The sequence below is a fragment of the Apodemus sylvaticus genome, chromosome 3 (genome assembly GCF_947179515.1).
Source record: "Apodemus sylvaticus chromosome 3, mApoSyl1.1, whole genome shotgun sequence".
Lineage (NCBI taxonomy): Eukaryota > Metazoa > Chordata > Mammalia > Rodentia > Muridae > Apodemus > Apodemus sylvaticus.
This window is the reverse complement of record NC_067474.1, coordinates 127,169,990-127,188,528: the sequence shown is the minus strand read 5'-3', so window position 1 is coordinate 127,188,528 and position 18,539 is coordinate 127,169,990. Positions and strand designations below refer to the sequence as shown.

At 38.3% G+C, this 18,539-nt stretch overlaps 1 protein-coding gene across 2 annotated transcripts in view; it reads right to left on the bottom strand.

Moving 5' to 3' along the window:
* Positions 1–581: 581 nt before the first annotated feature.
* The window catches only part of Spata6 (spermatogenesis associated 6), a 97,784-nt gene continuing 79,826 nt past the window's right edge, over positions 582–18,539 (bottom strand). For both annotated transcript variants that reach the window (XM_052177005.1, XM_052177006.1), the window contains exons 12-13: positions 6,608–6,699; positions 582–4,145 (exon numbers count right to left, since the gene is read on the bottom strand). In XM_052177005.1, the coding sequence (XP_052032965.1) occupies positions 3,965–4,145; positions 6,608–6,699 (273 nt within the window). In that variant the 3' untranslated portion in view covers positions 582–3,964. The remainder of the gene's footprint in view (positions 4,146–6,607; positions 6,700–18,539) is intronic.

Sequence of the window (18,539 nt, the reverse complement as noted above, 5' to 3'; positions counted from 1 at the left end):
CCACTCCTGGGCATATACCCAGAAGACTCCCCACCATGTAATAAGGACACATGTTCTACTATGTTCATAGCAGCCCTATTTATAATTGCCAGATGCTGGAAAGAACCCAGGTATCCCTCAACAGAAGAGTGGATGCAAAAAATGTGGTATATCTACACAATGGAGTACTATTCAGCCATTAGAAACAATGAATTCATGAAATTCTTAGGCAAATGGATGGAGCTAGAGAATATCATACTAAGTGAGGTAACCCAGACTCAAAAGGTGAATCATGGTATGCACTCACTAATAAGTGGATATTAACCTAGAAAACTGGAATACCCAAAACATAATCCACACATCAAATGAGGTACAAGAAGAAAGGAGGAGTGGCCCCTGGTTCTGGAAAGACTCAGTGAAACAGTATTCGGCAAAACCAGAACGGGGAAGTGGGAAGGGGTGGGTGGGAGGACAGGGGAAGAGAAGGGGGCTTACGGGACTCTCGGGGAGTGGGGGGGGGCTAGAAAAGGGAAATCATTTGAAATGTAAATAAATTATATCGAATAAAAAAAAATTAAAATTAAAAAAAAAATTTTCTCACCAAAAAAGTCTTTTTCTTCAAATTAAGCCTAATGATTTTAGATTTTTATGAAATTCAGTAAAGTTCTATAAATGATAAAATACTATTAATCCCTAAACGCATTTCTCTATAAACGTGATACAGCTTAAGAACCTACAGTCATGGAATAATGAAGAACTATCCTTCCTCCAGGGAACAGAGACAGGCAGACGGACAATCATGAAAGAGGCTACATATCTAGGAATTTTCTCTCATCCTTCATAGAGATACCAATTTCTCTCCACAGCAAACACCTTCCAGGACGCGAGCTTCTGAAGCTCCCTTTGGAGCGTCCCTTACCTTGTCTTTTTCTCCCCACACCTAGTAGTCACCACAGGGCAGAAAGGGCTTAGTTATTTGGGTATTTCTATAAAATAGAAAATGTTGAAATGACTTTTTTTTTCCTTTTCATCAAACCTTTGGGCTTTTTTGGGTTTTTTTGTTATTGTTTTTGTTTTTGTTTTTCTCTTTTTAAGACAAAGTATCACTGTGTAGCCCTTGGTGACCTGACACTCACAATATAGACCAGGCTGTTCTTGAACTTACAGCCATCCCCCTGCCTCTGTCTACTAAGTACTGGGATTATAGGTGTGTGTCACATGCTTGGTCAAAGAGTAATTTTAAGTGGATTACATTTTAGCTTTTTTTTCCATTAAAGTAAAATAGATTGATTTCCACTCAGATTATGGATTGTATATGTGCATGTTTGTGTTTGTTCATGTGTTGTCTGACATAACCCTGTGGCCTTCAGTCATGTAGGGCAATGCCTGCCCCAAGTATTCTGGCTTAACTCCACCCCACAGTCACCTGGCTATAGCCAGGTATGCCCCACCCCACAGTTACCTGCAACAGCCAGGCAGCATGGCCTGCTATAAAACGGGGTGCTTGGTCCCTCCTCCTGCTCTTGCCCTCTCTCTCTTACTTTCTTGCTCTCTTCTGTCTCTTGTCCCCTGTTCTCCCTCTCTCTCCATTCCTTCCCCCCTTTCTCCACGTGGCCATGGCTGGCTTCTACCTCTCTACCTTTTCTCTTTTCCTCTACTTTCTACAATAAAGCTGTAAAATCATGGGCTGTCTCCTTTCATCTAAACCCGCCATGCTAGAGCAATGGGATAGGCCTCTCAACGGTTCCAGCCACCAGACCGGACCAAGGACTCACACTGCACCCTGGCTGGGTCTCCTCCACAGGTACCCAGGACCACAACGTGTGTCAAGGTCAGAGGTCACATTTCATTAAGTATCTTCTGTAGTTACTATCCAAAATTAAAATTTGAACCATTTCATTTCACTGAACCTATAGCTCACTGACTCAGCTGCATTACCTGGCCAGTGAGCTTGAGAGGTCTTCCCTCCCTAGCACTGGGATTACATAGGAACACTGATGCACCCAGCATTTCCATGCCTGCCTGGGATCTGAACTCTGTCCTCCTGCTCACATGGCAAGCACTCTACCAACTGATCTCTCCAGTCCTCCAACATGGATTTTTAAAAAGATCATTATTCATGCTAACCTTTAGAAACATGGTGTGTGCATCATAATAAAACCGATGTCAGGGAACTCAGTGCTCACACGCTGCAACATTTTGTTAGCCTATGTCCAAACACATCTGAGAATGGCATTTGGAAATGTGGAACAGAACAGCAGAGTAGGGAGTGGTGGCTACAATAACAAATGATCTCTGGTTAGAAAATGCTGAGTTAACTCACTAAATGATGAGAAAACATCAACTGAGCATCCGAATTTCTGCGTGAGCACACCATGGGCACTAGAGCTTCTGACATATAAGGCTCCCTATAAATGTAGGAACCTAATTCCAAGGCCAGGTGAGTTTACAAGCACTGTCCCCACATTTGCAGCACCCTCCAGTCCCAATGGCTGTGTGTGTGTGTGTGTGTGTGTGTGTGTGTGTGTGTGTGTGTAGCAAGCAGACATGAACAATAATTAGATATATGCTCCTATACCCACTTCACAAAATTTTGGTGAATGTGGGTTTGGGGGCTACCCCACATTCTTCCTACAGCAGCTAGGAAAAGTAAGAACAGAATTCTAGAGACTCAGCTAGGCAAGGTCAGAGGTGAAATGGAAGCCTAGATCCACGCGCTTGCTCATGATGTTCTTTTTGATAAGTACAGACTGCCAAACTGAGATGCCTTGACATGTTTAAGAGTTCTATTATAACATAACAAAGATATGTCATAGCTTAATCTCAGATTTAAACAGAGTGTGAGTCCAAGTTTTTATTTTCTTTTTAAATAAAAAAAGTTGAATTAACAAGTGGTAGAGACAAGGAAAAAACACTGCCTTGTAGTCAGCCCCACAAGCTTTCAGCAGAGTCCCATTTCTCTCATTTCCACTTTACCTCCCTTCACTGTGGTTCAATGCTAATCACTTTCTCTGCACTTGCAAAGTGAAGCCGGCTTCAAGGGAGCAGGTAGGGGGACAAGACACACACTTTATCAATCCCCCACCAGGTTTATGGGTGTTTACTAAAAGACACCTGCTGAGTTATTTTCATCCCTCCACATTCCCTTTTTTAACATGTGGATGCTAATTTCCTGGGTCATGTGATACCTATGAAAATACCAGAGGTAAAATTACAATATAATTTTTTCATTTTCAATTATTTATTTTTAGTTTCCACATGCTTACTAACACAGGCTGCTTCATTTATTCTGTTTGCATCAAAATGTATTTCCTTAGACGAACATATTGCAAATAATTCAACACTAAAATATTAGCTTCATTTGGGGTCATTCATGGTCTCTCCTAGTGAAGGAATCTAGCCATTAGTCATTCAGGTAACTCAGCTGGTCTTCTAGAGGAGTGAGTGAGTGCATATGTGAGCTTTAGAAAGAAAGCTAGCTTTTAGGACCTAGGAAATACAATAGCCTCTTCTAAGGGGAAAAAGTGGATATTTGGTAGAACAGGTTTAAATTATTAAAATTTGTTTCTGCAGAGAACATCTTTTTGCTCATTACTGAGAATGGGAAGCTATTATTAATTGAATATTACCCAGATAAGACAACCATCCAAGCAGGTGGAAAGTTAAAAGGAAATAAAAACAGAAGAACATTCTAGAAAGAACCTATTCTTCAGTTTGTCAGTGGAGATAGGAGCACATGTGGTGGGATAGCCTTGTCACAAATTGGAAGTTGTGACTATATTGCAGAGTTTTGACATTGGAAACAGCACATTCTTCTGTAATAAAGGCTTGACCGTGATAATTTACCACTTGAAGAAATATGCTGGGTTCAAGTCTGTTACTCAGTGAACATCTGTTTTAAAGAAAGGCATACAAATACAGATCACATCAAACGCTTTCATTGAGAAGTTGACATGGACGCTTATACAGTTTATGGTAGATGGTCTCAGAAGCTTTCCTGTGTATGAGAAACAGAACTACAGGCTTTTTTGTATAAGTTCCTGTACATCTTGTCCATGCTGTTCTCAAAGACGGGTCGGTGGGATTTCCCTTTACAAGAGGCTGCTCTGTTGGACCAGCATTCGCCATCATCCAAATGGAAAGAGCCACGCGGCCGCTGAAAGGAGCTGGGAAAAGATTGTTGAAAAACAGTTAAAACGGTGAAGTGAATTTAGAGGCACTACAGTGAGTTCAAACATTTACTGAGTATTTATGGATATGTTAGACTCTGTTGGGGCTGTGAGAAACAAAACACATTGAGACTTTGCTTTTCAAGACTGACGTTCTGTAAGGAAAAGCTAACTGCTAATGTGAAACTATGTAGAATAAAATAAAAAACCTGTGTGAAGAGTTAAAAGCAAGGTTAAAAACAACACAAATCCCAAGCATAGTGGCACACACTTTTAATCCCAGAACTTGGGAGGTTGAGGAAGGCTTGTCTCTGTAAATTCAAGGATAGTCTGCTCTGTATGGAGAGATCTTGTAGTAAAAACAAAAAACAAAAATGAAAATGAAAATGAAAACAGCACAGATAAAGTGGCACGGTCGGTCAGTATAAGAACAGAATTCTAAAGCCAGATTTTGCTGTATGTTCAGGAATCTTCAGGTATTAACTTTTTAGTTTCATCCTCCTTAATTATGTTCTTACATAATTGTACAATTCAAGAGAATACATATAAAGTACATGGTACAGTATTTACTTGGAACAAAGAAGTGATTATAATGCATTGAGTTAAATACTTTCTATATGCCCATCAGTCTCATAACACCATACCAAGATAGTATATTCAGGATATCAATAAACCCATCTTCGCTGACTAGGAAACTCCCCAATGGCTAGCACAAATACATAAGGTACTATGCAGGATGCTGGGGGAGAAGACACCAAGGCCTCACCCAACACTGGACACTGTATGCTACCATACCAACCAGCACGCTCAGATGTACTCACCGGTACAAAGGGGCATGATGGTTATAGATGCAACTAACTGCTTTCTGATTAGAAATGAAGTACCCTTCCACAGGAATAATTCCATGCCTGCTACTGCAAACCTAGTAAAAGTTCTTAACCATGAAGGCCACAGGCCCTAGGGGAAAACAACTGTTACTGTCTTACTATCTTGTATTGTCAAACTGCCTTCCAAGCATTTAAGCTTATAGATTTCTGTTGTTATAAGCGCTGGTCAGAGAAACTTCTTTTTGCAATGGGTACTGGTAAGTGCAGAGTGATAACTGGTCAAGCACTGAGTATAAGTAACCTTGAATGCTTAGCTATGATGGTACCAAACAACAGTCCTCCCCAACCCTGCCATCCAAGGCTCAGTGAATATAACAGGTGCAGTGGAAGAATAGAAGAGTTGGAACCCAGGGAGGAGAGCTGTGAAATACTGGTTTGGGGACAGGATATGTCTGTTATGTCACCTCTGAGCAACTATGATTACCTAATAAAAAGGTCCATGTCTATTATATGATTTTAGTGAAGTGGGGGATAGGGAATGGGAGGGAAGAGAATGAGGGCAGATCTGTTCAAAACACATTACATATATGAATGAAATTCTCACTAGTTTAGAACAAAGAAACAAGTAAAAGTCCTAATTGTGAAATACAGCTCTGAGCAAAATGAGTCTTAATATGAAGTCTGTGAAGAGGTTCAATCTCAAACATCACATTCCTAAGCATAATATTATTTATTTGAGGCAGTCTAGAATCTCTAATTGAGAACAACTGAATTAATTTTTAAAAACATTTTGGTGCAAACTTCAGCTAGAAATAACTTAATTATATTTCATGGAGCACAGTCCCTAAGGAATTTCATGATGAAAAATTCAGACAGTATAGAGCTCCACTCTATAGCAGCAATGACAACTGCAACTACCCATGATTCATAGCTTTTAATTCTGCATCTTATAACCACTGACCCAAAAATATTTTTATTTCTAATATTCCTAAAATTTTCAAAGAACAGATTTTTTCTCCCATTATTTTTAAAAGATTTACTTGTCTAAAATTATAAAAACTCTTTTTTAGTTTATGATAAATGTATCATGAAAGATATTGATTTGCTGGTCAGTCAAATAAATCCTAAAGAGGAGGAAATGAATCATCACAAGTTGGATATTTGAGTGTGTGGGGGTGTGTGTATGTGTGTCTACATGCATGTGTACATGTGTACAAATGGATGAACATGTGTGTGTAAAGGCAGAAGTCAATGTGTAGAATATTTCTCAATCATTTTCCAACTTATTTTTGGAGACAGGGTCTGTCACTGAGTCTGAAGTTCACCAATTCAGCCACACTACCTAGTCACCAGAACAAGGGATCTTCTGCCTCTGCCTCCACAGTGCAGGGATAGAAAACACAAGTGCACAGCTGCTTCTGTCTTCTGCCCCAGCATGGGTACCAAGGACTGAAAATGCAGGTCCTCATGCTTAAACTGCAAGCACTTTACCAGGCCATCCTCCTATCCCTTATATGTATTTTTATTAAAAAGCTTCAGTAATGAAAAGATCACACTGGGCTGGAGAGATGGCTCACTGGTTAAGAGTGTCTGCTATGAAAAAGATCTTCACACACAGAAGCAAGTCCATACCTATATTCAGGGTCACTGTCATAGGCAGAGTCTCTATATAAAAGACTTCTTTTCAGTTCCAGTTCGTCTTCTTTCTCTGGGTCTCTCTCATCCTGAAAAATTAAAAGACTTCCATTAATTTTCTCATTACTTCCAACACAGTAGTAATGAATCTTTGGTAAATATGTCTCTCCTGCCTCTCTATAAAAGACTGAATCAAGTGCTTGGACATCTGAGGAAAGAAACAAACTCTTGAGAATGTATTATCTCTCAATAACATTTTGAGATTATAATATAATCACATCATTTCTCCTTCTTTTTCCTTCCTTAACATCATCCCACATACCCATACTTGTTCTCTTTCAAAATCATAGCCTCTTTTGATTAAAAATTGCTACATGCATCTATGTATATGTATACATAATTCTAAATATAACCTCAATCTGTATAGTTATTGGTATACGTGCTTTTAAAAAGCACGTTATAATTTGGTTAGTACTAGTTAGCAAAGACTGAGCATTCAGTAAATACTTTATGAATATGGAATAAATGGTAGCAGATATAACAAGATATGTAAATTAATAAAGCTATACATATTTTTATAAACTTTTACCTTCTAAGACATAAATACTAATACTTGAGAAAATTCACACAGATGCAAGCATGCATGCATGACTTGCAAAAGAAATGACTTACTGATAATAATGATAGGCCAAAATAATAAACCAGAAAAGGAAAAACTGAAATGTGAGTTAATTGGTATAAACTACATAGCCAAAATTCACATTCTTAACTTAAGGGGATTGGAAACAAGGTCATCCGAGCTAATTTTGCAAGCTGTACTATCACAGTAAATTCACATGTGTATTTCCTATACTTTCTCAGTAAAGTACTGGTCTAGCCTTAGCCACCACCTCTCACTCCTTGGTCAAAATGAACAACAGTAAAGAAAGCAGATTACAGAAACCCACAACAAACAGCATTGATAGAAGAAGGGCCCATCCATGTCAGGTAAGGAAACACATTGTCAAAATACCAGTGAATAGTAAACAACCAAGGTAAAACATTTCAGAAAATGTACATATAATTTTAGTTGTCACGACTTTTAGGTCTTGCCATTATGAATAATTCCATATGTTTCTATTGGCACTTTCTTCTCCTTTAAAGTTTTTGTGTATTATTAAAATAGTTAAATTAGTTATCTTTTAGTTAGTAAATGATAAATATTTAATCATTTACTTTCACACTCTCCATTAGGTCTTTTTCTTGGCTGCCATCTAGCCATGTTAGAAAGATGGGCAAGAAAAAAGTGGGAAGGGCTGTCCTGAAGGGAGCAAGCTCACTTCACTAACGTCACTCACACAGCATTGCCCATCTGGATCAGTGAAAGCATGATGGGAAATTCTGACCCAAGAAACAAAACAGACTGCATTACTCATCAGAACACAGATAGGAATAATCATTTCAGGTATATACACACAGCCAGAGCATCTGACTAGGATGTATGCTCAGAAAGGCCACCTATACATCTAGCACCTATGATTGAAATGCAGGAAGGGAGACAGGCATAAAACAATTACTTAGAATTTAGTCAGGTATAGCCCTTGTTAGACCTCTAATCTACAGAAAGATAAAATGATCAATTTGAGCCAGGAAAGTTATGATAATGTATGATAGCAACAGAAAAACACACAAAGAGACAGAAACCCCCTAGTTTAAAATATATAAAAACTGTTTGGGGGTTAGATGGGATAATTTATAGTAGACAGCTTCTGTTGCAAACTAGGAAAATTGAAAAATAAATAATGTTTAGGATATTAGAAGCAAAACCAATAAAGGCTACAGATGTTATTTAAGAGACAATCCTTTCAAAAATGGACCCACAGTGCACGCCTCTCTTTTTCCTGAGGCATTTGAAGATCTGAGTCTGGACTAGAGACTGAGTTTGAACAGCTAACATTTGAAAAGGATCAGTGCCAGAAACACAGAAATTGCGAAGATTTTCTTATGGTTGTACAAGGTGGAAGACAACATTTAAATTCTATGGCATCTTATAAATGCAACCAATTTCTAAAACATGTCATGTATTGACTCTCAAAGCTTCCTGAGACATCAGGGAATAAAGCTAAATAAAAACATCTGGAAAGCAGAGTGCAGTCCTCTACAGTCTTGCATTGTTGTTGGGAGATGGGGATCACAAAGCTGAGAAGCACTGTAGACCCAAGAAAGAAATCATTGCAGTACTGCTGACACTTTACTGTACCCATTGAAACTGTTTACGAACTACAGACACTGACTAGACAGGCTAAAATTCCAGCCCCGGCCATGAAGAAAGAAAAGATTAATTTCTATAGATGGAGAAACAAATATGTTTTATGAAACCCACAAACAGGATTAAAATTGAAGCCTAGAAAGTCCTCAAACATACAAAAATTGTCAAGATATTTGTTGGTTTCTGAAGTTGAGCAGACTGGGGATCAAATACGCTAACCCCCCAAATGGCCGAAAAAACAAAGAAAACATGCCCTATAATCATGATACCTAAAAGAAACATTTACCAGAAAGATTGATAGAAAGCAGATAAGCACTCAAATCTTCAAAAGGCTGTTGAGCTGATACCTGACTATTTTCAAGGAGCATGTACCTAAGGATACCTGGCTTCTGAGAGCAGTCAGAAGCTGATCTTAGTCATAGCAGCAGCTGCTGAATAGAGAAGATAGAAAACACTGAACTAGCCAGACAATAGGTATCACAATAAACAGGAGAGACTCAAATATGTCATGTGTCGCTTAGCATTCATTATCTTGAGAAAATGCATCATACATTTATTTTAGTGTATATATTTAAAGTAAGGTAGCTATGGCATTATTGGGTGATGTTGTACTCTCTATGGCCCACCATCACATATACAGGACAACACTGACTAAAACATTGCCATGGAAATAACTTCTTAGCATGAGATGTAAAGAACTAAGCCTTTCGTTGGTTCTCCAAAGTCAAATATCCCCTGGGTCCATAGTTCTCTCAAATAGTCAAATGTCACTTCACCACCTCTCACAAACAGGAAAGAAATGCCTCCCTGTATTGGTAAAGACCTAATGGTTGTAATTTAAAGTGGGGTCTAACGGCATGAGTGAGAGATGAGCTGGGCCTGATCAGGACCCTAAGGATAAACTGGAATTTATCAAAGCTCAATAGAGCCCGAAACCAGATCCCTTTTGGATCAGAGTTATTATACCTTTATGCTACCTGTCTAAAAGATAAAACAAAACCCTTTCTTCATGAAGAAAATAGAAAACATTTTAAACATCCAGAACAATATCTAAAAATAAACAGGGCACCTAAGGCCAGGATACCATCACTGCTAAAAAGAAAAAGTAGAAAAAAGACAAAGATGCAAATACAAACACATTCTAAATACTGAATTATAGGAGTCAGGCACTTTAAATTACTATTTTTGATTATTATAATCAAGAAAATTGATGGGATGTTAAAAATGACATGTATTTTTGAAAATTTCAGATATGCATCCAGGAAGATGAATAAAGATTTAGAATTAAAAACAGTTACTGAAATAATCAACTAAGCAAGGAAGTTTACCCTCAGTGAAATCAGTAAAACATCAGAATTAATTAAGTTTTAAAATAAATGGCTATAGTCAAAGCAAGAAGAATGACAGTTACGAAAAGTCCAGAACTCAAGATGACTCATCAGTTAAGATCACTGGCTGTGCTTCCAGAGGACCACGGTTCAGTTCCCAGGATGCACAGGCGGCTCACATGTGTCTGAGACTCCAGGTTCTGAGAGTCTGACTCCCGTTCTGGCCTCAACAGGTACCAGGCACACAGTGGTACACAGATAGATAGAAAGACAAAATACAAAAATAACACAAAAACTTAAAAAAACTTTAAGAGAACTGTTAGACAGAATCAAAATATCTAAAAATATAGTTCAACATACAAAAAGTAAGAAATGGTATCTTAAAGAGCATGCGTGAAGAAATAATGGGCTAGAATCCCAAAGAAGCCCTGGCTGAGCATGCTGCACTGGCTTAGCACCTAATCTCAGCTTTTACAACATGGATAAGAAAATCAAGAATCAAAAGACATATTCCTAATCCAAAATTTAAAATACTTTAAGATTCAAATTATTTGAGTGTCAGCAGACTTCATAAACAGAAAATTGTCCTCGCAAAACACTGTCCTCGCAAAATGGGTCAAACCAAAATAAGGGTCAAGACTTTAAAAGTACTTAAATTCTTTTGTACAATAATCTTTGGGTGTTAGGTATATTTAGACATAAGTGAAACATAAACGAGGGTCATGTGAAGTTCATGTCATCCCCATGATCCCTCCTCCTTCCCACTCTCCTCTCCTCTGTTCTTTTCCTCATTTCTCCATACATAAAGTTGTATATTTATACATATGCATATATATTGTATATACGTATATATACACACTATATTAAACACATGAATATCCAAATTTTTTGTCCCTCAACTTCTTAGTGACATCCAATCTAGTATGTGCACATCAAAACACTGAATGCAAATCAAAAAACTGCATAGAGCAGTATATAAGCATTAGCCTCAAATTACAAATACAGTAGACTGAGGTATCCTTTGTAAAAGGTCAATTCTTAATTCTGCTACTGTGTTCATAGATAGCATGTAAATGAATGAATATTTCTAGAGCCCAATAGTTTGCTTGGGGAGCATAATTAGTTAAATCTGTGAAAAAAAAAGTGAAGACGTGCATGTTATACACACAAAGATCAGCCAGCTAAAGAAAGTAGACATGAAATCATGAAATATTATTATGTGGTTTTATTTTTTTAAAGTTTTTTATTGAAAGGGGAAGTAAAAACATTTTATGATAAAATTAAAGATTTACATGGAAAATATTTCAGATAAACTGTTAAAATTGACAATTTTCATGGAAAATTAAAGAGTAAAGTGGTAGACATGTAAAGCATTGCTAAATTAATTGAAATATGGATAGAAACATTTTATGATAGCATTGAAGATTTATGTGGAAAATATTTCTGATAAAATTGAAGAAAAAGGTAGAAAAACATGTTAGAATTGAAGATTATCACGGAAATTTATATAGATATAATAATGGAAGGCATAAAAATATTCCTAAGTTGATTGAAAGTGTGAAATTATAAACATTTTCTGATAAACTTGAAGATTTACATAAAAATATTTCTGATAAAATTGAAGAAATATATAGAAAAACATGTTAAAATTAAAGATTATCATGGAAATTATACAGATAAAATATAGGCATCAAGATAATTCTAAGTTGATTAAAGGTGGAATTATAAACATTTTCAGATAAAATTGAAGATTTAGATGGAAAATATTTCTGGTAAAATTCAAGAAATACATAGACAAACACGTTAAAATTGACTATTTCATGAAAAATTTTACATATCTTTCTAAATTAATTGAAGGTGGAATTAGAAACATTTTGATAAAATCAAAGATTTATATTGAAAATATTTCTTGATAAAATAGAGGAAATATATAGAAAGACATATTAAAATTGAAGATTATCATGAAAAATAATGCAGATAAAATGGTAGACATAAAAAACATTACTAAATTAATTAAAAGGGGAATTACAAACATTTTCTGATAAAAGTGGGTCTTTTATCAGAAAAGAAGGTTTGCCCAGGATCTTCTAGCTTTCATCATCTCTGGTGAGAAGTCTGGTGTAATTCTGATAGGTCTGCCTTTATAAGTTACTTGCTCTTTTTCCCTTACTGCTTTTAATATTCTCTCTTTGTTTAGTGAATTTGGTGTTTTGATTATTATGTGCCGGGAGGAGTTTCTGTTCTGGTCTAGTCTGTTTGGAGTTCTGAAGGCTTCTTGTATGTTCATGGGCATCTCTTTCTCTAGGTTAGGGAAGTTTTCTTCTATAAGTTTGTTAAAGATATTCACTGGCTCTTTAAGTTGGAAATCTTCGCTCTTGTCTATACCTATAATCCGTTTGGTCTTCTCGTTGTATGCTGGAGTTCCTTGATGTTTTGGGTTACCAGCTTTATGCATTTTGCATTTTCTTTGACTGTTGAGTCAATGTTTTCTATGGTATCTTCAGCACCTGAGGTTCTTTCTTCCATCACTTGTTGGAATGCTGATGTTGATGCTTGCATCTATGACTCCTGAATTCTTTCCAAGATTTTCTATCTCCAGAGATGTCTCACTTTGTGATTTATTGTTTCTACTTCCACTTTTACATCCTGCATGGTTTTGTTCAGTTCTTTCTCTTGATTGTTTGTGTTTTCCTGTAATTCTTTAAGGGATTTTTGTGTTTCCTCTTTAAGGGATTTTTGTGTTTCCTCTTTAAGGCCTTTTACCTGTTGACCGTTGTTCTCCTGTATTTCTTTAAGTCTTTCTTGAAACCCTCTATCAGCATCATGAGATACGATTTTAAATCCAACTCTTGCTTTTCCGCTGTGTTGGGGTATCCAGGACTTGCTGTGATGGGAGAATTGGGTTCTGATGTTGCCATGTGGCCTTAGTTTCTGTTAGTAGGCTTCTTGTGCTTGTCTTTCACCATCTGGTTATCTCTGGTGCCAGTTGGTATTATTGTCTCTTGCTGGAGTTTGCTCCTCCTGTGGGCCTGTAAGCCTGTGCCCTTACTCCTCTGATGTTCAAAGGCCACATCAAACTAATATAGATACTGTGTGTGTGTGTGTGTGTGTGTGTGTGTGTGTGTGTGTGTGTGTTTGGTGTCTGGTGGAAAGGGCCCTAAGGCACTTTCTAGGATAACTGGGGGGTACCAATAATGTTGCAACTAACCTGGATGCTGTTTTACACATCATATACTTTGTCAACATTCATTCTCTTGCACAATGGGGTAAAATAAGGAGGTAAAAAATTTAAACTATCCAAATAGCAGTACCGGAAAACATGTACAATGACATGATATGACAAGACAGACAACACAGCACCTTCATTAACAAAGGAGGCTAGTGCAGACACATGTGAAGGAAAAGGCAGGGGAAAAATAGGTGGCATCCACCTGATGAACTCAAACGTCTCAGAATTTCAGTGCTTGGGAGCAGCCACCCAAAGCAAATGTTTTCCAACTCCAGTTAGTGAGCACAGAGAATCACAGGAAATTCCACAGGAGCTAGAGCCACCTGGAATCTATTAACTCTCAAAACTAAGAAGCAAAGTTGCCTTTCTTCATAAAACCACACAGTAAAATAACACCTGGGAACAGAATTCAAATTAAGCAGAGAAATAAGAGGAAAGAAAATTAAAAATTCTATGCAAATGGGAAGTGTAAGAAAGCCAAGATATCCCAGAAACTATGCTGGGTATTTTGGGAGGGGAAAAATTATTAGAAAAAAAATGATTAAATTACAGGCTATATATCTTACAAATTACACTAAATTATATTTTGTCTCTGAAACTTCAGAAATGTATTGAATAAAATATAAGTGGTAGAATGCTTACCTAGTATGTGTTGGGTACAAAATTTACAAAAATAAGGAGAAATAGTTTGGTAAAGAAAGAGCATGAGTTGGTTAGAGAAGAAAAGACAGCAAACAAAACACTAGACACCATCCTTCAGATCCCGGTCTGCACTGCAGCTGCACTGCATCTTCTCTGATGGCCTCTGGCCTCTCAGCAGACACTGACCCTGCCAAGTGGGTCAAGCCTCAGATGCTCTCCCAGATTCCTTCATGCCTTCAAAACCAGTAGCAGGTGGGAGAATCTTACAAATTATATGCCAAGTTCAGCTGTCAGCTTGAGATGCAGCCTAAATCGCCTTTGGACCATTCATTCTGTGTGCTGAATTCTGGGAGAAATTAACTAGAAATTTAACATCAGTGGTGCTGTGCCCTTATTAGTCACAACTGATGACTTTTTAGCCCAAGCTAGGGAGTATCAATTGTTATAGTGGAACAAAGATTTTTAGTTCCTTAGATTCATGGTCAAAACTATTGCATGAACAGCCCAAAAGAGTCTCTCTTAAAGATCACAAAACAGGCCTCCAGTTCCCTCTGCATTATCTTCCAAATAATCTAACAGCTCACTACATTTGGAACACTGAGTCCAGCTCTTCAAAATCCTCTACCTTCCTCCCACAAAACATTGCAAGGCAAAAGTACCACATGATCACATCCGTTACAGCAAATCCCATTCTCTGTTATCAATTTGTGCCCAGTTTGCTTCCCTTTTGCTGAGATAAAACACTAACTAAAAACAACTTGGGGAAGAAAGTGTTCATTTGGTTTCCACGTTACAGTCTATCATTGATGCAAGCCAAGGGAGCATGTTCACATGCCCACATAAGACTGGGCCTTCCTACATCAGCCGTCAAATTTGCTAAAGCTATTAAATTTGTTAAAGATATTTTAACCTTCTTGTATTTTTTTATTGCAGGTGTTCAAGAGAGAGAGAGAGAGAGAGAGATTTGGCAGGGCCAGTGTCCCTCCTGAGAGGCCAGGGACACGCCTCACAGACATGTCCAGGCTAATCTGACAGATGCAATGCTTCTGCTGAGATTCCCTCTTCCCAGGTAACTCTAGGTTTTGTGTTAAGTTGGCAAAAACTATGCAAAATATGTGAAAAATTAGACCCAACATATATGTCACAGAAGTTCCCAAAAAGAACTCAAAGGCTAAGAAACAGAAAAAATTACAAAGAATTATAAACATGTTCACAAAATTTAAAATACATAATAAAGCCATATAACAACCCTCAATAGGAAACAGCACAATGTCTTTGAATATGATTAATAAGCTTCAAACTCTCTCTCTCTCTCTCTCTCTCTCTCTCTCGCTCTCTCTCTCTCTCTCTCCCCTCCCCCCCAAATCCTTTTGAACACCTGCGATAAAAAATTACAAGGAGGTTAAAATATCTTTAGCAAATTTAATAGAAATTCACTGTGGAGACAATTATGTGTTTTAAAAGAAACCTAGAAATTTTATATGCACCTAAACTAATAGCATAAAAGCTGCAGATAAAATACCAAAACTCACAAACACTGGCCCAATGAGTCCATCTATAGAAGTCTGTTAAAACACTTTAGGCAAATAAGATGACTGGAAAAGACACCAAAATAAAAATCAATTGTGAACCTAATATTTACACCCATCACCCTAAATGAGGATTATAAAGGAGAGTGTTTAAGGATCTTATAGAGCATACTCTGAAAAGTATAGACAATCAAAATTGTGGGAAAGCAGAGGATGAAAAACTGGAAAGCATGTATAAGAAAACAAATGATTCTCAACAAGTTCATCTTTGGTGGTAGCTTGAAATTTTGTCCTGAGAATATTTTAATAACAAAATCAGTGTGTACTTAGTGTTAGTATTCTGTCTAAGCTCCACCCCACAATTGCCTGGCAACAGCCAGGTATGCCCCGCCCCATAGACCTTGCCCACTATAAAAGGGGCTGTTTGCCCCTCCTCCCTCTCTCATTACTCTTGCCTCTTGGCTCTCACCTCTCTGCCCCTCTTGGGCTCTCCTCCCCTCCCCCCTCTCTCCACGTGGTCATGCCCAGCCTCCACTCCTCCACTTCTTTCTCTCTCTCTCTCTCTCTCTCTCTCTCTCTCTCTCTCTCTCTCTCTCTCTCTCTCTCTGCCTCTCTCTGCCTCCACATCCCATTAACTCCCATCCTCTGCCCTGAATAAACTCTATTCTAAACCACCTCTGTGTATGCCTGGTCCCTCAGGGGGAAAGGGTGCCTGGGCGTGGGCCTGCCTAGGCACCCCTACCCCCCACACCGCCGTGTACCGTTCTCTAAACCTCTCTCTCTTTTTATGAACCCATCACTTAGGTATCATACCACAATTCCAAACATCTGCTGTGCCCTTGAGAAATGGGTAAGGAAATAGTCCAGATGAGCTTTTTAAGTCAATGATAAAAGACTTGAGAGACAATCTGAAGAGGTTCCTACCTTGGCCAGAGTTGAGCTAATTTGAGCATTAATAGAATCAATAGTTGAAAGACAAACAGTATCTCTTTAAAAAAAAGTCCCTATCAACAAGTCACACATGGAGAAAGAAAACTCACTATAATGTCAGGTCTGGAGGCATCAACAGACAAACTCTGGTCTGATAGAAGTGTGGGAGAAGACAGAGGCAGGCTGGCTGTGGAAGTAGCTCAGTCAAAATGACTTTTCAGGAATAAGCTGTATTAGGAGGACAACCCTGGACACCACAATGAGTTATGATGATGAGAGAGCATTAAAAGTCACAGGACATTATTTTAGAGACAACGTGATATCTCTAGAAAAGGGGAAGAGGAGGCCTGGCAGTTAAAGAGCAGCTGCTGCTCTTCTAGAGGACTCAGGTTTGTTCCCTACTCAGTGGCTCACAACTGTCTCTAACTCAAGTTCCAGTGGATCCAATGTACACTTCTGTCATCCAAGGGCACCAGGCATGTGCACAGACTTACATCCAGGCAAAACACCAATGAACACAAACAAAACAAAACACCAAAAACCTGGAAATGGCTTCATTATGAGAAATGATTTAAAGTAAAAGATAGGTGCTATGGACAGAATGACAGGAGTCTCAGAGAAGTGACTTTAGTGAAACCTGCCCCCCCCCCCAAAAAAAACAAAGGAAAAGATCTTTTATATCCCTTCACAGAGTGATTAGGATATTCTAATCATATGATTTAGTCTAGGTAAATTATATAGGATAGCCCATAAGGAGAACAGTAGAGGAGCCAGGTACTAGGTATGACTGGGTAAGCAGGTATAAGAACTAAAGTACACTAGAATTTGTTGTTTCTAACTCAGAGAGGTAGAGGTGGGGCTTTAGAAAAATTATGCATACACTGTCTTCACGCTGTGCCATCTGGACAGCTAGTGATCATCTTAAAGGGGCAAGCCTATGGCCTATGGTCTAACATTGTGATGACTAAAAAGCCAAATAAAGTGCCACTGAAAATAAACAAAAAGTACCTCAGCAAACACAATGCCACTGAAAAGTTCAAAGTGCTTTGTGGCATCAGGTCCAAACAGTGCCTTGTTTTTAAGAGACTTAAATCTATGTTGATGGTAAAAAAGGAAGAGAAAATAAAAATGAATTTGGACTTTCCCACATAACAAGGCATTCTGTATATTGGTGGCGATGTGTGTCACAATGGAGTCCCTTCTGGGAGTCTTCAAAAACAGCCAGAGAAAGACATTTTTCCCTAAATTGGGCAGGCTCAGGAGACACTCTTAGTGACACTTGCACCATCTTCCCCAAACAATGAAGTGTTCTGTGTGCTAAAAGCTTTAAAAATCCAAATTCTGCAGCTTTAGATAACTTTGTAAATGGTATTTCAGTCTTCATGTATATGAGTTCAGCTATGAAATCCGTATCTTCCCCTTGGCATCTGCAGCTCCCCAGCAATCTGTACCTTCTCTGTTTTGGCATCTCTGTGTTTGGCAGGTTTTTTTTCTATTTTCCCCCTTCAGGGATCTTCTCTCCCTCCTCTGCAGGGCCTTTTTAGGCATTACTCCTGCTTTGGAGGCTCAAATTCATCAGAAAACCTTGTGGATCTTCTGCTAATTTGCCCTTTATTTTGGATTTCTGTCTCTCTTGTTTAAAAATTTATTTTATCTTGAGTATAAGAGTATTGTATGTATGCTATGAGTGCCTGATGCCCTTAGTGGTCAAAAGAGGGTATTGGATTCCCCCAGAGTTACAAATGGTTGTGAGGCATGATGTAGGTGCTGGGAACTGAACCCAGGCCACCTTTAAGATCACAAGTACAGCCACTGAGCCAACTCTCTAGCCCTGGGTTTGTCTCTTTTAGCATTTACTTCAGGCTGTCTCTGGCTGTGTCAGGGAGAGGGCAAGGGTGCTGGAGGAGAATGCAGAGGTAATGGCAGGGTTTGATCTGCCTGGGGAATCATTCCATTTCTCCACAATGCTTGGGCTCTAGGAGGCCTGTGAGTTCATGGAGCCCTGGCAGCCTGGACCAGTTAG